Genomic DNA, 20,437 nt, shown 5'->3' with positions numbered 1-20,437 from the left:
CGGGGCTCCAACCCACGGACCGCGAGATCGTGACCTGGCTGAAGTCGGACGCTAAACCGACTGCGCCACCCAGGTGCCCCAAATTATGTTTTCTTAAAGAGGACTTTAGTTCCAGTAAGTATTACTTATTGTTTTATCGAGTGGCTATTGAAATATGTTGTATTTCAGATGGTCCTGAATTTTATGCTTTGAAGGCCTAGGTGCTTTTAATAGAAAGGTGTGTGTGTGTGTGTGTGTGTGTGTGTGCACGTGTGAGCAAGGCAGACAGCAAGGCAGAGAGAGCAAGGGAGACACAGAATTCAAAGCAGGCTCCAGGCTCCAAGTTGTCAGCACAGAGCCTTACGTGGGACTCAAACTCCCGAGCCCTGACATCATGACCTGGGCCAAAGTCAGACACTTAACTGACTGAGCCACCCAGGTGCCCCAGAAATGATATTTTAGCATGTGTGCGTTGGTAGGAAAATACACATAGGCAAAATTATTTTACTTCTGCTAAGGCAAATTTTCAACTGAATGTATTTGTTTGAGTTTCTCTCACATATAAGATGTTATAGCAAATGCTGCATGCATAATATCATGAGAACTTAGTCTTTGTTCGTAAGCACCTGACAATCTAGTGAGTGGGGAATGCCAGTGGATAAATCAATTGAGGAAAATGTAGGAGTTGAAGCACAGTACTGAGAATGTCGTTAGGCTTAGATCTGGAAAAAAAAGAGTAATATTATGGGAAAGGGTTTTTTAATAAATTTCATTCAATAGGCAATGAAGGGTACTGAACAGATTAGTGAAATGATCAGAGCTGAGAGATAAGGCTATAAATCTGTGAACAAGTTGTAGAGAACTGGAAAAACACTCCAATTTGGTTTGGACCAAATCTATATTGGAGAAGGTAGCAAATAACAAAGAATATTGAACTAGATCCCTGAATTCAAAGGCCAGCACTACCACTGGCTTTGTGGCATGAATAATTTGCATAAAGGGGCCTAATTTAGACAACATCAGGAAACTTCTGTTCTTGAAGATGGTAGTAATTAGTGTCCATGTGTGCTACTTACCTACTTACCTAGAGGTAGGTGAGATCAAAGATAAGATAGATAGATGATAGATGATAGGTAGATAGATAGATAGATTGATATAGCAGTCTCTAGGTAATAAATTGGGGTATGGTGGTTAATACTGCAGCCCCTGAAATCAGACTTTTGGTTTCAAGTCTAGACTCTTACATTTACTTAATGTGTAACCTTGGGCAGATTATTTAACCATTTTTGCTTTTGTTTTCTCATTTGTAACACAGTTAGTAACACCTACTTCGAAGAATAGTCAGGAGATTAATTCACTAGTGTTTGTAAAGTCCTTAGAAGAGTGCCCAGCACATAATGTCTATTCAATAAAGATAGCTGTCATTAGTTACAATAAATAAAATTATAATAGTATATATTATGCACATTTTCATATAATTTTAAGTGTATTCTTTAAAACATAAATATATAAAACTTCTGATAGAATAGTCCAGGGAGTAGGCATTAATCCTGTCAGCATGCATCAACTTTATGAATGCAGTGCCCTCAGACTTATAAAACTCTGTGTTCTAGCGTGAAAGTCCAGCAAGTGAATTTGTCATGTCTTCCATGGATATTCATCTGGTTATAAATACTAAGTGAGTAAGAACTTAGTGAGTTCTGTGGAAAGCACTTGGAGCATGTCAAGTTTTATTTTTAATGGCTAAAACACCAATTGTTAGTGCTTGGGGAATGGGGTAAGTAAATAATAAAATTAAATAAATATTCCCATATTGTGCTCATTCAAGCAAGAGAGCAGGACACTTTGATAGATTTGTGAAAATAATACATAAATATTTTATATCATGCAAATAAATTATTAAAGTTTAAAACTTACTCATTTAAAAAATTGTGAATTGTTTCAAACACAAAGAGAACCTTGAAAAATAATGTAAACTTTTTTTACTCATTACTTAACAAATCTGTATTGCCAAATCTCCCATATATTCAAATTTTAAATTCAAATTTTAAACCAAGATTTACAAATGCATTTGAAACCTTTGGAGAGCCTCCTGATTCCATGGCAATCCATCTCTGTACCTGTGTTCCTCCCATGTCAGAGGAAACCATGATTCTCATGTGAAATAATTCATAAAAATATGTAATATTTGCTGTATTTCTAAAAACCTTTTTGAACGTTTATTTTATTTATTTTGAGAGAGCACTATCAGCACTGAGCCTAATGTGGGGTTTGAACTCACAAATCTTGATATCGTGACCTGAGCCGAAATCAAGAGTCAGACGCTTAACTGACTGAGCCACCCAGGTGCCCCCTATTTGTTGTATTTTTAAGAATTATGTAAATGGAATATTGTGACTATTTTGAGACTCTCTTTTCATTATCCTTCTATTTTTTAAATCAACTTTATTGGACTATAACTTACATGAAATAAAATGCACTCATATGTACACAATTTTTAAAGCATTTTGACAAATGAATATGCCTGTGTAAATATGACTTCAAAATATAGAACATTTTCACCACTACCCAAAAGTTCCCTTTTGCCCACTGCAGTCAGTTCATCACATATAACCCACCCCAGGTAATCACTGATTTTATTCCCATCACTATAGATTACACTTGTTTCAGAGCTTTACAGAAAGGGATTCTTATAGTATGTGTTCCCTTGTATCTGTCTTCTTTCACTCAGTATAAAGTTTTTGAGGATTCTTGCTGTTCTTATGTGTATCAATAGTTCATTTCTATTCCATCACCAAACTTTATTTCATTGTTCAAATATGCCACAACTTATTTATTTATTCCTGTTGATGGATTGGTATTTGGACTCTTTCCATTTTTTGGCTATGATGGAAAAAGCTGCTAAGATCATTATTAATACAAATCTTTTCCAAAAAAATATATTTTAATTTCTCTTAGATAAATGACTAAGAGTGGAAATGCTGGGCAAAATGGTAATACAGTCTTATGTTTAATTTTATGAGAAACTACCAAACTCCAGTTTTCAAAAGTGACTGTACCAAATACTTCCAGTTCCAACTGTTCCAAATCTTTTAATCATTGTATTGGTATGATTATCTCATTCTGATTTAAATTTGCATCCTTGATGACTAATGATGTTGAATGCCTTTTCATGTATTGGCCATTTGCGCATGTGAATGTGTGTGTGTGTGGGGGGGGGGTGTATGTGTATTATTCTGTAAATATACATGTATTCTGGATACAAATATTTTATGACATATATTATGAATATTTCCTCCCATTCTCCCAGCCTGTGGCTTGACCTTTCATTTGCTTAATAGTGTCTTTGAAAGAGCAGAAGATTGTAATTTTGATGAGGAACAATTTATCATTTGTTCTTTTATTATTTCTTTTTTTTTGTACTCTAAGAAATCTTTGCCTATCCCAACATAATGAGGACTTTCTTTTAGTTTCTTTTCTATAATCTTTATAATTTTAATTGTTATATTTAGATCTGCATTCCAGTTCAATTTAATTTTTTTATTTGTTATATGAGTTAGAAATAAAAATTCATGTTTTTCCAAATGGACATCTAATTGTACCAATACTATTTATGGTAAAGACACTCTTCCCCATTGAATTGCGTTGTCACCTTTGTTGAAAAACAATGGGTCACCTATGTGTGGGTTTAATTTTTGACTTTCCATTTTTTTCTTTTAATGAGAAATACTATACACCTATTGTGTAAATCATTAAACTGTGTTCTATTTAAAATTTTTTTGGCTATTCTAGGTCTTTGCATCATTTCTATATAACTGCAAAACTAGTTTGTCAATTTCTAGAAAAGAAAAGCCTTATGGGATTAAGATACATATTCCATTGAATCTATAGAACAATTTGAGCAGAATTGGCATCTTAACAGTATTGAGTTTTTGAGTTCATGGACATGCATTAAAATTTTTTTTGAGTCTTCTTTATCTCTTCTCATCAATATCATTTCTAGCATAGAGATCCTGCACATACTTTGTTAAATGTGTTCTTAGGCATGTTCATGGATGCTATCATTAATGGTATTTTTAATTAAAATTTCCAGTTGTCAATTGAACATACGAAAAAATAAAATTGATCTTTGTATCTTGATCTTATATCCTGTAACCTTTTGTTTTTAATGCTTGCTTGTTTGTTTGTTTTTGAGAGAGAGAGAGAGCGAGCGAGCATGAGTGAGGGAGGGCGGTGAGAGAGGGAGACACAGAATTTGAAGCAGGCTCCAGGCTCTGAGCCGCCAGCATAAAGCCCGACATGGGGTTCAAACCCACAAACCATGAGATAATGACCTGAGCCGAAGTTGGACACTTAGCCAGTGAGCCACCCAGGAGCCCCTATTCTGTAACCTTTTTAGTTACTTATACTTAGCAGCTTTTCGTTTTTATAGATTTGTCAACAATTTCCTCACACATGATTACACCTTTTACTCACAAAGACAATTTTGTGTCTTCATTTACAAACCATATTTCTTTTATTTCTTTTTCTTGCCTGATTGAAATGGCTAGGAACACCAGTACAATGTTGAATGGAAGTTGTGAGAGTGGGTATTTTTGCCTTTTTCTTGATCTAGGTTGAAGGCCTTCAATATTTCATCATTATGTATGATATTAGCTCTAGCTTTTTTGTAATTGCCCTTAATCAGGTCGAGGAGGTACTTTCAGAACTTTGAATATGTCATTGCATTATGTATTGGCTTACATTATTTCTGATAGACGCCACCATATTTTCTTACCTTTGAATCTCTGAATGGGTCTCTATTTTCTTTGTTGCCTTTAAAATTTCTATCTTTACCATCAACTTTCAGTAAATTGATTATGATATGCAGCTCTCACCTTGCTAAACATGGTCTTGGGCACAGCAGTTAAACTTTCACCATATTTATCTGTAATATGGGACTCTGCAGATCTTAAAGAATTTTGTAAGGATTAGTTGGGATGACGTATACATAAAAGTGTTCTAAAAACTTTATAATTTACTAAAATGGCTTTCCAATTCAAGAATGCTTTTAGTGAAAATTAAAATAATTTAAATTTGTGATTTTAGAAACATAGTATTGTTAACAGAATAATGCTTTTTGTTACCTTGTATTAAGTTACAGTTTTATTTTCAAATGAATGGTATTGCAGACACTGATTCAGAATATCGAGGTGAAATGTCCAAAAGCAAACTATTCTTGACTTGTTTTCCAAATCACATTTTATGGTATTTGTGTACATGTCTATCTATTCATCTTAGTCCAGAATTTCCTTGAGAATGCTCAAATCATTCATGAAAAAAGCATCATTGTCTTATTTAGCATAAGTCTATATAACTGCCATAATTTTCTCTTCGATGTGTGCATGTGAAACATACACATGTATATGACACACAAATATGGCACTATTGTCAAAAAATACAATGCAATCTTTAAATGAAATGCATCATCTTGCTGATAAGCATTAAACAAACCGATCAGTCTGGCTAAAAGATTAACTTTGTAGATTTCATTATACTTTGAGAAACACTTTCATGTATGCGATCCTATCTATTCCTCAGAACATCTTCATGAGCTGGTGGGTGTATGAGTCCTGATTCCACATGAAAACTCCATGCACAGTAATGAAGTCTTTAACATGAAATATTATTTGTCCTAAAAAGGCAATCTAGTGCTCGCTTCGGCAGCACATATACTAAAAAGGCAATCTATTTTTCCAAGATTATGCTTTATATACTTTTTTCATATTTTCAGTTTTTCATATCATTTGAGAATTTCAGATCACTTTGTGTTCCAGGATTTATCAAACATTTCATTTGAGTTTTCTGAAAGTTGGCCCATGAAAATGGACTTACCACAATAATGTGATGGACTTACAGGATGCATACTTTGTTGAACTTAAATTCCATTTTTAAAATCTAGTGTTTGGTACCAGATGTGGAGAGTGAATCACCATCTCTTTTTATGAAGAGGGCAAGGTTTAATTAGCCTTTTTCAAAAGACTTATTATACATTTCACCTATAAACTGAGAGAAGAAAATTATGCGTTTTAAAGCAGGATGAAAGTTGAGGTGATACCCACAGCTGCTCTCGTCTCTGGCAAACCATTCTGAGAGGCTCCAGTTTCATTTGGTTCAGATGAAACACATGTTGCTCATTTATTGTACATGTGCTTCAACGTATTTTGACAAATCTGATCTAAAAATGTTACAGATGTTCCTCATTATTCTAATTTGCACTTAGTAACTACCTATAGAACTTGACTATATACTGGCCGTTTCACAATCTAGGTAGGAGAAAATTTAGCTGTCACTGATATGTGTTTTAATTCAATTTTAGTTACAATTTTGTGATACAGTTAGATATACACATTTAACAGGTGTTCTGTTATACAGTTGTGAACTGTGTACAATTCACAACTGTATACAACTGTGAGTGAAGAGAAAGCTTTGTTTTAACAGGTTTCAAATAATTTCAGGTGGACATGAAATTATTCTGATCTTGTCTTTTAGAAATTTGCTATTCAAAAGGGGCGCTTGGGTGGCTCAGTCAGTTAAGCATCTGACTTCAGCTCAGGTCATGATCTCACAGTTTGTGGGTTCAAGACCAGCATCTGGCTCTGTGCTGATAGCTCAGAGCCTGGAACCTGTTTTGCGTTCTGTGTCTCCCTCTCTCTCTGCCCCTCTCCCATTCATGCTCTGTCTCTCTCAAAAATAAATTTAAAAAACATTAAAAAAAAAGAAATCTGCTGTTCAGTGTATGGTCTGAGATCAGGCAGCAATATTATAACTTGAATACTTACTAGAAGTGAAGAATCTCAGGTCCTACCCCAGAACTACTGAAATAGAATCTGCATTTTAACACAATCCCCAGGTGATTTATATATACATTAGAGTTTCATAAGCACTGTTTTAGAAGAGACCTAATGTTATAACTCTGTTATAACACACACACATATACATAGTGTGTATGTATGTACACACATACACATATGTTTTGTACACACACATATACATAGACCCACGGGTGAAACCTGAAACTGTTCACTGTACACATCTGTTGTATACAGATATTGTAAAAAGTGGGCTGGCCTGTAGATCAAACTTGTTTATTTTCTTATCATTCAATACATTAAAAAATAATCTCACCAGTACTTTCCACAGGCTGTCTTCCATGTATACAAAAACCCATATCATAAGTACTGGCTCACCACACATTTTCCTTTTTTTTTTTTTTGACATTAATTTATTTTGAGAGAAGGAGAGAGAGAGGGAGGGAACATACACAAGCGGGGGAAGGGCAGAGAGAGAGGGAGAGAGAGAATCCCAAGCAGGCTCTATGGCACTGTGAGTGCAGAGCCCTACATGAACCATGAGCTCATGACCTGGGCCAAACTCAAGAGTCCCATGCTTAACCAACTGAACCACCTAGGTTACCCCTCACCACATATTTTCAATGACTGACACATGAAGGAAACAGAAGAACTTGTACTTCAACTTAAATCTTTTAGAATTCTCACCATTTCTTACTGTTTTCTGTAACTTTCTGTAGGATAAACTTGGTTGGAACAGTAGTGAATTGTATTATTTACACTTCTTTGCCATGAAAAAAACAAGAAGCAGGACTGCTTGTAAGATTAAAGAATTTAATTTCTTGGGTAATGAATTTGATTTTAAAATTTCTTGCTATCTATAGACACTGTGGGAAGTGATTATACATTAATTATATATACTATATCACTATATTGTAGTTATATATAATTCATTATATTATTTAAGGTAATTATCAATTACATCTTAATATGTAATAAAAATAAAATTTTTACATATAAGGACCTCTGAAATCATGTTGCAAAGTAACTCAATTCTTTAAAATTCAATTTTATTGGCTATCATATTTCCTATATGTACATGCCAGCAGAAATAAGCATAATTTCCTATATGTATATGCCGGCAGAAATAAGGTATAATTCTTATCACAGAAGAAATAGAATAATTGATACTATTTTGTTTTATGATCCTTAACTGAAATCTATGACAAAATAATTTCATTATAGTTCAAAACTTTCTTAGCACATTGTCACTAACAGAAGAGAGGCTGTAATATGTTTTTAAAAATCTCTCATTTGCTACAACCTGGTTAATTTCTTTGTTTCCAGTTCCACCAAATACACTCCTCAATAATTTACTTTGGGAAATGAAATAAAGGCCATTTTATATAATCTATTCAGAAGTTTCTGTTGGCACCACAGCAGCACGTCGTTAGGTTACAAGCTTGCCATATATACATCATACATTTCTGCTGAAGAAACCTTTCTAAACTGTTAATATTAGGTTGAATAGATATCTAATGGACAAATATTCTGATATCTTTAACTATGTATTTAACTATACAACATAGTGGTACAGCTTGTCCTGAAAAATGTACGAACGTACACAGTACAAATGTACTCTACAACTTGACATGAGCAATAGCACTGTTTAATTTTTCTTTTTGTTTTTTTCAAACTAAAGATCACAATGCAACTTAAATAGCCCTCAGTGTCCCCGAAGAGCTACTGTGTGTTGCATAAAGGCTAAGTAATCCCTGCAGTGTCAGAGGGTTACCGTTCAGCTGTTCGAGATCATGAGATGATATCTCAGCACTCATAAAACAGAGATTCAAAACACAGGGGTGTACATGGAAGTACAGATCATTATGACAGTCCTGGAAGTCATCCACAAGAAACGTCAACACCCTGGAAGCCAAAATAACACTACTGAATCAACATTTACAACTTTTGTTCAAATTCGATCCAATATGCAGGGAAATTTTACATAGAAAGATCATAATGATAATTTTCCATTTGGCTTATTCCAAAAATGTGGAAGACTTCAAAAATCTCTGGGATATTTTTTCTTAAACATTTTACATGCATATTTATTCTGTACAAAACAAATAATTATCCTCAATTAGCTATTTCCTACAACTATTCATAAAATGTCAATCCATTTAGTAAGGCACAGTAACAGAAACATTGAGATTTCTTTAAGGTTGTACATTTCAATTCAGAAGAGCAAGGGGGAAATTTTGGCCCCTGGGATTTGAAAATATCTTCAGTTGTAATGTTTGGTCTGGATATTTACATGGTGGTTTCTTCCCATTCAAGCTCAACATCACCTATAACATAAAGTAACATGTCACAAGAGATATTTTAACTGAAGCTACCAGTTAAAAATATTTAAGTGCTTCATGGCAAAAATACGAAGAGAGGCTATTATCTTAACTTGGATTAGAGAGAAATAAAAAAAAATTGTTATGTGCATTAGCCAAGCTATTAAAACATTTTCAACATGTGTTTATTATGTAATTAATCTCCTGGTAAACTAGTAAATTGTACAATTTGCCTGGTTACCTTCCATGGCATCCAAAGAGTCCATCTTCTGAAGTGCTGAATAGTTAACAAAACAGATGGGCTGGTTACTTCCTTTACTTGATAAGAGATCCAGAATGCACTGGTATAAAAAGATATACTGTGCCTAGACACCAAAGAAAGAGTGGTTAAATACATGGATACGGAGGAGATTTTTCTTAGATCATAAATAGATCTAATTTGATCTTACCATGAACTTACCAGAACTTACCATGTATATAAATGATTTTCTATCATTTCAAACATAAGGTTTTCTAAGTTCCTGTGGCTTCTTGTTTCTTTTTTTTTTAATACGTATCATTAAACCCCATGCTAATATGTTTCTGCTTGCTGTGATTATTTTAAAAAGTAGCAAATTAGATTATTTGTGAATTAGATCAAATTAGATCTATTTATGAATTTCCTTTTTCCTCTTAGGTCTAAATTAGTAATTTTTTCCTATAAATAGTTTTCTTTTTAGAATGATTAGCATGGTTGTTGGCATGCAGATGCTAAATTTGCTTTCACTATCTGTGAGTGAGCATATCTATACACCATCAGCACATTTAAAATACATTTAACAATTCTGTTAATCACCTGACACTTGGCCTACTTAATGTCAAGTTTCTGGTCTTTATTTGTAACTATAAGGTAGTTGATCACTGAAATACCCTAACACCCACACTCTGGACAAGGACTCCTAACATTTCCTCTGAATGTTTAGGCTAAATTCAGTACTATCTAGCTTCTTGAAGTTTTTTTTCAATATAATTCAGTAACCTGTTAGCATTTCTGAGTTTGGACTTTCACAAAGATACTTAAGGTCAAGTCATAGAAAATCATCCTCACTTTTACATAGGAAACAACTGCTGTTAAAGGAATATAATAAAATATATATACATATATATATACACACACACAGACACACACACACACACACACATAACTAATTTAATAGAATGTCCTCTATCTATCTATCTATCTTCAGAGGTTATATTCATATCTATTGCTACTGTATATCAAAATCTTTTTGGAATTCCTCCACTGAAACTGTCTTCAGAAACTGTTGGTCATTATTATGAATATCTATTTCTTCATGAATTACAAAATGTTTCCAAACATCTCATCTCATCTCATCTCATCTCATCTCATCTCATCTCATCTCATCTCATCAGAATGTCAGTTCTGTGAGGGCAGGACTCTGTCACACTCATTGCTATATTCCCATTGTCTGTAATTGTGCCTGGCATGTAGCAGTTACGTAACAAATGTTTGTTGACTTAGTACCATTTAATTCTCATTCCTAGCCAACCTTTACCATTCAAGGAACAATTTCATGTGGACAACGTTCAGAAGTCATTAGGGATTAGGTTTGATAAGTGAGTGCACGATCAAGTTGCATAATTCAGTTTTGGTAAGAAATAAAGTGTTGTTAGAAAGTAATAAAAATTCTGTTGAAATTACTAGTAAATTACTTCTCAAGGTAATTCTAAAAAAGTGTTTTCAAATATATGTCCCACGATGAATAACATTATTGGCAGAAATATACGGACACAATATAGCTTCTCCAAAAATTATAATCTTGGAATTTATGAGTTTTGGTATTTTTTATAAAATCGCATTTGAATTTGAAGTCACATTTGATATGTGAAGCTTCTGACTGTCCCGATCTCATTTTCTCCACTGGAAAGAATGATGTGTGTAAATTCTGCCAGCAGGGCAGGCTGAGCTCCACGGCCAGTACTATATTTTCCAAAATCCCTCTGTCATGGTGTGTTATTGCCAAAGAGGCAGTGATGAGTTCAATTCCAGCTTCTACCTTAGATAATCATGGTATCTTAAGAATTAAACTTTTCTGATGTTTGGCTTCCTCATGTGGAAGATCATAACACCTATGTTGTGATATTTAAAGGATTTAATATATATAAAGTGCCTGGCAAAAAACTACATACAACAAATATATGAGTTTTTTTTTTTTTTCTTTTACCCTAAGGCTTCACATCTGTTAATTTCCAGGAAAACCACAGCAGGGAAGGGACTCATCCAGATTAACCCTTATTGGAAGTACTGAAAGCATCTCAGCATGTTATCTTATTGCATACTGTTCTCTCAGAAAGTTCTTGGGGCTGCTATGAACTATTTTTTGGTAGACAATGAAAGAACTCATAGCTCTCTCCTGGGTCTGGGCCATGCCCCTCTGGGGCCTTTTAGTGGCAAAATATTGCTGAGGTTCCCACCTCCTCACCCCTGCCCATGGCTACTGTAGCATGTGCCAAGACAGCATTCTTTATAGAAATTGGAACTACTCCCGAGTGCAACAGAAGAAAGTAAGAAACCACTCTTGGGCAAGGCAATAGTGGTTTGTAAGGACTGGAGTCAAGAACTGTGGTCATTTTCCTTTTTTATCACCACAGAAAAAAGACAGCAAAGAGCATAACTTTGGGAATGAAGTGAGGTGAAAGAGAGCTTTTGAGAACCAGCTTTTCAGCAAGTAGGGAATCCAGAAGAATTCTGTCAGATATTTACCGCATGCTGGGCATTTACTGCATGTTGGTGCTTTAGATACTTTCTCTTATTTGATACTGACAATAAACTTGTGAAAAGTAAAACATGACTATTTTACAAAAGAGAAATAACTAAAAGAGTTTAATTAAACAAAGTCACAGACCAGCAATTAATTAGCTGAACTGGAATCTTAACTCAATTTTCTGACCTCAAAACTCATGCTCTTTCTATTCCCTTGCCTACCCTGCAACATAGTACTCGGACTGGTTAAACAAGCATAACATATGAAGCTTATAGCATATACTGGGCACTAAATTGTGTGAAGTTATTAACCGGCATTCTTGAACATACACTTTACAAAGTCTGGTGCCACAAAACTTAGAGCAAGTCAAAATGTTTCCAATTTTTATTATCTGAGGATTGACTCTAGATTCTAAAAGGAAACAATATCCCAATCAGCCCCACCCTCTATAATATCCAAAAGAGTCAACCAATCTTTATCATTGCCAAGAACACTGAGTGCTTGTGCACATGTGTACATCCAGGAACATGGGTGGAAAATGTTAGCTTTCTATTTATTCTTATTGTTAACAAAAATAAGAAAGAATTTGGGTTTAAATAATGGTTAATAGTTGGATTTATATTGGACCCCTTATAATTGAGGACACCTAATTTGTGGGCTCACTGCAAAATGAAAATATGAGTTTCCTCCCTCAAAAAATATTAATGATTTTCAAGACAGTGACAGCAAACGCTGCATCAAGTGCCCTTTTGAGCATGAGCCCTGTGAGATTGTGCCTGTCACACCCAGGAAGTCAACCCTGGTCACAAGTTATATTCCGTTTCTGAAGTATCCTAAAGGAAGAGTGATACTTCACTCATTTGTTCCCTTTCAGCATAGAAGAGAATGTACATGGATTACATTACCTAATTTTACCTAACCATCACAAAACTGAAGTGGCTTAGAAAGATTCCTACAAAGAGACTGTGGATTGAAGGCAGTATTTATCATATAAGCCCAAATGAATGACAAGGAAACAGCAAGGCTGAAATTCTTTGTACCTCTAGAATAATCTTATGGTCATTCTAGTCAGTAAAAACAACAGTGTAATGAAATCTGATAAAAAGCTAGATCACTTGTTTAAAAATTATAAATAATTTAGAATATGTATCTAAAATCACGATTGAAATAGAATTACCTTGTGCTAAGTGTATATTTTATCTTTTGAAAATACTTAATGATAATATGAGAGCATCATAATTAGCAAGATTTCAAAATATTGGTTATTTGATCTTTATTACATGTTTTTTATTTCTCATTTTGTATGCTTTATAATTTACATAATTTTTCAATCTACATTTAAAAAATAAATATAGAATTATTGGAGTTGAATGTGCAAATATTTTTCCTGAAAGGGATGTGCAGTCCACAAAGTTTAGATGTCTCTGGTGCAGCCAGCATCTTCCTAAGAACATTAACGTTCCCCTACATGGTATTGTAAGTTCTGGGGTCAAAAAAGGTTCAAGGATTTCATAATCATGTAAGTTTGGAAAAAGATGCCCACAGGGGCTCTACATTTGTAATTGTAATGCAAAGTAGCATAGAGCCTTTAAGAAATTTTAAGATCAGTTTAACTTCTTTTCAAACTTATTAAAGCCAAGAACCTGTTTTCTCACACCTTTAACAACTAGGATGCTATTTGTGTTTTCTAGTAGGTATTGTGGAAAATATGGTTAAGGCAGGCCTGTATATTTACTGTGAAAAAATTTCTATTTGAAGAACATAAAAATACCAATTCATATATACAGACAGAAACATCTTACATGTTACCGATAGACAGACTTGGGCTTGAATTGTGGTTCTGAAACTAATTAATAGTATAACCTTATTATATCATTTAAATTCTTCAAAGGGAACATCTGCTTCCCTATTTATAAAGCAGAGCCAATAACTGCTAGTCTGTTGATTAGTTTTATTGGCACTTCTTTACAAATAAAGGATTAAATGAGATAATACACGTTAAGGATTTAGTATTATACTGTGTGACTTTTTTAATGAAGAAAAAAATATATTTTGTAAACATTTTTGCCTACAAACCAAAACAACAGAACAAAATACTCCAAAATAGTTAGTTGATAGTATGCTATGATGATCATTAGTACTATTATACAATAGGGGTAAATATGGACAAATGAAATACATAAAACCCCATAACAGTATTTTAAACTTTTCCCAAATATAATTTTTAGCATGTTTACAAAAGAAATTGATTTGATTCATTTCCTGAGCTTCTCAAATTTGCCAAATGCTAAAGACAGATCAATTTTATTTTCTATATACTTATCAGTATAAACTGATTATTTTCATATCAGTATATATGATATGAATCAGTATATATATATATATACACACATATATATATGTGTGTATATATATATATATATATATATCAGTCTAAACAAAATTATTTTCTATATACTTATCTACTTATCAGTATAAACAAGGTAGGAAGGATGACCAGTGAGTAACAGTGCACAGGGGTGACTATGCTGCATGAGCTGCCCTTCCCCAATCCCCTCCCCCCTAGGAGGTTTATAATACAGCAAAAGAGAGCAGAGCGGCTGCTATGCAAATAAGGTTTCAAGTCCATGCCCAACCAGACTGCTGCCACTAATATCCTCCCTGTAGAAATTATAGAGCACTGCACACGGTTTTAGACATCTTACCAGGTTCTGCACCATGCACATTCTTTCACTTCTCAGTTCAGCTACTAATCCATATATATCCACAAAATCATGATCATTTATATGTTGTGTTAAGTGGTCCAGAGCAATAAAAACTCCAGTTCTTCCAACTCCAGCACTGCAGGAAGAGTGAATATTGTTCAGCAAAAGATTGTTCATGTTGATAGTAAAGAAGAAAATGAACTATGATAATAATAAATCCTAAACAGTTCTTTTTCTTATTTGGAAGTAGATTTTCTTTGGAGTGTGTATGGATTTGTATTGTTACCAAGACTAGATAGACCAAGATGATTATCATTAGCACTCTCATCAAATGTTTGAGTTTTTTTTAAATATGAAATTTATTGTCAAATTGGTTTCCATACAACAGCCAGTGCTCATCCCAACAGGTGCCCTCCTCAATGCCCATCACCCACCCTCCCCTCCCTCCCACCCCCCATCAACCCTCAGTTTGTTCTCAGTTTTTAAGAGTCTCTTATGCTTTGGCTCTCTCCCACTCTAACCTCTTTTTTTTTCCTTCCCCTCCTCCATGGGTTTCTGTTACGTTTCTCAGGATCCACATAAAAGTGAAAACATATGGTATCTGTCTTTCTCTGTATGGCTTATTTCACCTAGCATAACACTCTCCAGTTCCATCCACGTTGCTACAAAGGGCCAGATTTCATTCTTTCTCATTGCCAAGTAGTATTCCATTGTATATATAAACCACAACTTCTTTATCCATTCATCAATTGATGGACATTTAGGCTCTTTCCATAATTTGGCTATTGTTGAAAGTGCTGCTATAAACATTGGGGTACAAGTACCCCTATGCATCAGCACTCCTGTATCCCTTGGGTAAATTCCTAGCAGTGCTATTGCTGGGTCATAGGGTAGATTGATTTTTAATTTTCTGAGGAACCTCCACACTGTTTTATAGAGTGGCTGCACCAGTTTGCATTCCTACCAACAGTGCAAGAGGGTTCCCATTTTGCCACATCCTTGCCAGCATCTATAGTCTCCTGATTTGTTCATTTTAGCCACTCTGACTGGCATGAGGTGATATCTCAGTGTGGTTTTGATTTGTATTTCCCTGATGAGGAGCGATGTTGAGCATGTTTTCATGGGCCTGTTGGCCATCTGGATGTCTTCTTTAGAGAAGTGTCTATTCATGTCTTCTGCCCATTTCTTCATTGGATTATTTGTTTTTTGGGTGTGGAGTTTGGTAAGTTCTTTATAGATTTTGGATACTAGCCCTTTGTCCGATATGTCATTTGCAAATATCTTTTCCCATTCCGTTGGTTGCCTTTTAGTTTTGTTGGTTGTTTCCTTTGCTGTGCAGAAGCTTTTTATCTTCATAAGGTCCCAGTAGTTTATTTTTGCTTTTAATTCCCTTGCCTTTGGGGATGTGTCAAGTAAGAAATTGCTGCAGTTGAGGTCAGAGAGGTCTTTTCCTGCTTTCTCCGCTAGGGTTTTGATGGTTTCCTGTCTCACATTCAGGTCCTTTATCCATTTTGAGTTTATTTTTATGAATAGTGTAAGAAAGTAGTCTAGTGTCATTCTTCTGCATGTTGCTGTCCAGCTCTCCCAGAACCACTTGTTAAAGAGACTTTTGTCCATTGGATATGCTTTCTTGCTTTGTCAAAGATTAGTTGGCCATACTTTTGTGGGTCCAATTCTGGAGTCTCTATTCTATTCCATTCGTCTATGTGTCTGTTTTTGTGCCAATACCATGCTGTCTTGATGATTACAGCTTTGTAGTAGAGGCTAAAGTCTGGGATTGTGATGCCTCCTGCTTTGGTTTTCTTCTTCAATATTACTTTGACTCTTTGGGGCCTTTTGTGGTTCCATACAAATTTTAGGATTGCTTGTTCTAGCTTCGAGAAGAATGCTGGTGCAATTTTGATTGGGATTGCATTGAATGTATAGATAGCTTTGGGTAGTATTGACATTTTAACAATATTTATTCTTCCAACCCATGAGCACGGAATGTTTTTCCATTTCTTTGTTACCTTCTTCAATTTCCTTCATAAGCTTTCTATAGTTTTCAGCATACAGATTTTTACATCTTTGGTTAGATTTATTCCTAGGTATTTTATGCTTCTTGGTGCAATTGTGAATGGGATCAGTTTCGTTTTTTGTCTTTCTGTCACTTCATTATTAGTGTATAAGAATGCAACTGAGTTCTGTACATTAATTTTGTATCCTGCAACTTTGCTGAATTCATGTATCAGTTCTAGCAGACTTTTGGTGAGTCTAACGGGTTTTCCATGTATAGTACCATGTAATCTGTAAGAAGTGAAAGCTTGACTTCATCTTTGTGAATTTTGATGCATTTGATTTCCTTTTGTTGTCTGATTGCTGATGCTAGAACTTCCAACACTATGTTAAACAACAGCAGTGAGAGTGGACATCCCTGTTGTGTTCCTGATCTCAGGGGGAAAGCTCTCAGTTTTTCCCCATTGAGGATGAGATTAGCTGTGGGCTTTTCATAAATGGCTTTTATGATGTTTAAGTATGTTCCTTCTATCCCAACTTTCTTGAGGGTTTTTCTTAAGAAAGGATGCTGAATTTTGTCAAATGCTTTTTCTGCATCAATTCACAGAATCATGTGGTTCTTATCTTTTCTTTTATTAATGTGATGTATTATGTTGATTGATTTGCGAATACTGAAACTAGCCCTTGCAGCTCAGGAATGAATCCCATTGATCATGGTGAATAATTCTTTTTACATGCTGTTGAATTCAGTTTGCTAGTATCTTGTTGAGAATTTTTGCATCCATATTCATCAGGGATATTGGCCTGTAGTTCTTTTTTTTTTTTTTTTTTTTTTTTTTTTTTTTGCTGGGTCTCTGTCCGGTTTGGGAATCAAAGTAATGTTGGCTTCATAGAATGAGTCTGGAAGTTTTCCTTCCCTTTCTATGTTTTGGAACAGCTTGAGAAGGATAGGTATTATCTCTTCTTTAAATGTCTGGTAGAATTCCCCAGGGAAGCCATCTGGTCCTGGACTCTTATTTGTTGGGAGATTTTTGATAACTGATTCAATTTCTTCTCTGGTTATGGGTCTGTTCAAATTTTCTATTTCTTCCTGTTTGAATTTTGGAAGTGTGTGGGTGTTTAGGAATTTGTCCATTTCTTCCAGGTTGTCCAATTTGTTGGCATATAATTTTTCACAGTATTCCCTGATAATTGCATGCATTTCTGAGGGATTGGTTGTAATAATTCCATTTTAATTAATGATTTTATTTATTTGGGTCCTCTCCCTTTTCTTTTTGAGAAGGCTGGCTAGAGGTTTATCAATTTTGTTTATTTTTTAAAAAAACAAACTCTTGGTTTCATTGATCTGCTCGGCTGTTTTTTAAAAAATTCTTTATTGTTTATTTCTGCTCTGATCTTTATTATTTCTCTTCTTCTACTGGGTTGGGGTGTCTTTGCTGTTCTGCTTCTAATTCCTTTAGGTGTGCTGTTAGATTTTGTATTTGGGATTTTTCTTGTTTCTTGAGATAGGCCTGGATTGCAATGTATTTTCCTCTCAGGACTGTCTTTGCTGCATCCCAAAGTGTTTGGATTGTTGTATTTTCATTTTCATTTGTTTCCATATATTTTTAAATTTCTTCTCTAATTGCCTGGTTGACCTATTCATTCTTTAGTAGGGTGTGCTCTAACCTCCATGCTTTTGGAGGTTTTCTAGACTTATTCCTGTAGTTGATTTCAAGTTTCATAGCATTGTGGCTTGAAAGTGTGCATGGTATGATCTCAATTCTTTTATACTTATTAAGGGCTCTTTTGTGACCCAGTATATGATCTATCTTGGACAATTTTACATGTGCACTCGAGAAAAAAGTATATTCTGTTGCTCTGGGATGCAGAGTTCTAAATATGTGTGTCAAGTCCATCTGATCCAATGTATCATTCAGGGCCCTTGTTTCTTTATTGATTCTGTGTCTAGATGATCTATCCAGTGTTGTAAGTGGAGTATTAAAGTCCCCTGCAATTTCCAAATTCTTATCAATAAGGTTGCCTATGTTTGTGATTGTTTAATATATTTGGGGGCTCCTGTATTCGGTGCCTAGACATATATAATTGTTAGCTCTTCCTGATGGATAGACCCTGTAATTATTATATAATGTCCTTCTTCATCTCTTGTTACAGCCTTTAATTTAAAGTCTAGTTTGTCTGATATAAGTATCGTTACTCCAGCTTTCTTTGACTTCCAGTGGCATGATAGATAGTTCTCCATCCCCTCACTTTCAATCTGAAGGTGTCCTCAGGTCTAAAATGAGTCTCTTGTAGACAGCAAATAGATGGGTCTTGTTTTTTTTAATCCATGCTGATACCCTATGTCTTTTGGTTGGAGCATTTAGTCCATTTACATTCAGTGTTATTATTGAAAGATATGGGTTTAGAGTCATTGTGATATCTGTAGGTTTCATGCTTGTAGTGATGTCTCTGGTACTTTGTGGTCCTTGTAACATTTCACTCATAGAGTCCTCCTTAGGATCTCTTGTAGGGCTGGCTTAGTGATGATGAATTCCTTCAGTTTTTGTTTGGAAAAACCTTTATCTCTCCTATTCTGAATGACACACTTGCTGGATAAAGGGTTCTTGGCTGCATATTTTTTCTGTTCATCACATTGAAGATTTCCTGCCATTCATTTCTGGCCTGCCCAGTTTCAGTAGATAGGTCTGCTACTACACTTTGTGTCTACCTTTGTATGTTAGGGCCTGTTTATCCCTAGCTGCTTTCAGAATTCTCTCTTTATCCTTGTATTTTGCCAGTTTCACTATGATATGGTGTACAGAAGATCGATTAAAGTTATATCTGAAGGGAGTTCTCTGTACCTCTTGGATTTCAATGCCTGTTTTCTTCCCCATATCAGGGAAGTTCTCAGCTATGATTTGTTCAAGTACACCTTCAGCCCCTTTCTCTCTCTCTTCCTCTTCTGGAATTCCTATAATACAGATATTGTTCCATTTGATTGCAATACTTAGTTCTCTAATTCTCCCCTCATACTCCTGGATTTTTTTCTCTCTTTTTCTCAGCTTCCTCTTTTTCCATAATTTTATCTTCTAATTCAGCTATTGTCTCCTCTGTCTCTTCAATCCATGCTATTTTTTTTTAACCAGTTGAACGTTTCCTCTTCTTTCATAATATTTTAAGGGGTATATTTGGAGAAGTATACAGATGATTTGTTTGTTTCAAGTTTTTATTTAAATTGTAGTTAGTTAACATGTAGTGTAATAATGGTTATAGGAGTAGAATTTAGTGATTTAACACTTACATACAACACCCAGTGGTCCTCACAAGTGCCCTCCTTAATCCCCATCACCCATTTAGCCCATCTTCCACTCACCTGCCTTCCATCAACTTTCAGTTTGTTCTCTATAGTTAAGAGTCTCTTATGGTTTGCCTTTTTCTTTATTTTTCCTTCCCCTGTGTTCATCTGTTTTGTTCCTTAAGTTCCACATATGAATGAAATCATATGGTATCTGTCTTTCTCTGAATGACTTATTTCACTTAGCATAATATATTCTAGCTCCATCCACATCATTGCAAATGGCAAGATTTCATTCCTTTTGATGGCTGAGTAATATTCCATTATATATACATACATATCAAGAAGTTTTTTTTTAAACTGTTGAACATTTTTAACACCAGAAACTTTGTATTGCACATATTTTTGGTTACGAATAGAAATGCTGAATATTAAAAATGCCAACTCTTAGCCCTATAGCATTTACTCTGCTTCTTACTGGCAGTCTCTCATCTGTTCTTTTCACTTTCTTTTCTTAGAATTTTTTTTACTTCCTATAGATAAT

The 20,437-nt window shown here is 34.7% G+C and overlaps 1 protein-coding gene across 1 annotated transcript in view; it reads right to left on the bottom strand.

Annotated features, from left to right (window-relative positions):
* Window positions 1-7,790: 7,790 nt before the first annotated feature.
* Window positions 7,791-20,437, bottom strand: part of PTPRQ (protein tyrosine phosphatase receptor type Q) — a 245,430-nt gene continuing 232,783 nt past the window's right edge. The window contains exons 49-51 of the mRNA XM_081796296.1: window positions 14,622-14,757; window positions 9,393-9,516; window positions 7,791-9,157 (exon numbers count right to left, since the gene is read on the bottom strand). Coding sequence (XP_081652422.1) covers window positions 9,120-9,157; window positions 9,393-9,516; window positions 14,622-14,757 — 298 coding nt within the window. The 3' untranslated portion in view covers window positions 7,791-9,119. The remainder of the gene's footprint in view (window positions 9,158-9,392; window positions 9,517-14,621; window positions 14,758-20,437) is intronic.

This window comes from Panthera onca, chromosome B4 (assembly GCF_046562875.1).
Source record: "Panthera onca isolate mPanOnc1 chromosome B4, mPanOnc1 haplotype 2, whole genome shotgun sequence".
Taxonomy (NCBI): Eukaryota; Metazoa; Chordata; class Mammalia; order Carnivora; family Felidae; genus Panthera; species Panthera onca.
Note: the sequence above shows the minus strand (reverse complement) of the source record. Positions and strands in the feature narration are given on the sequence as shown.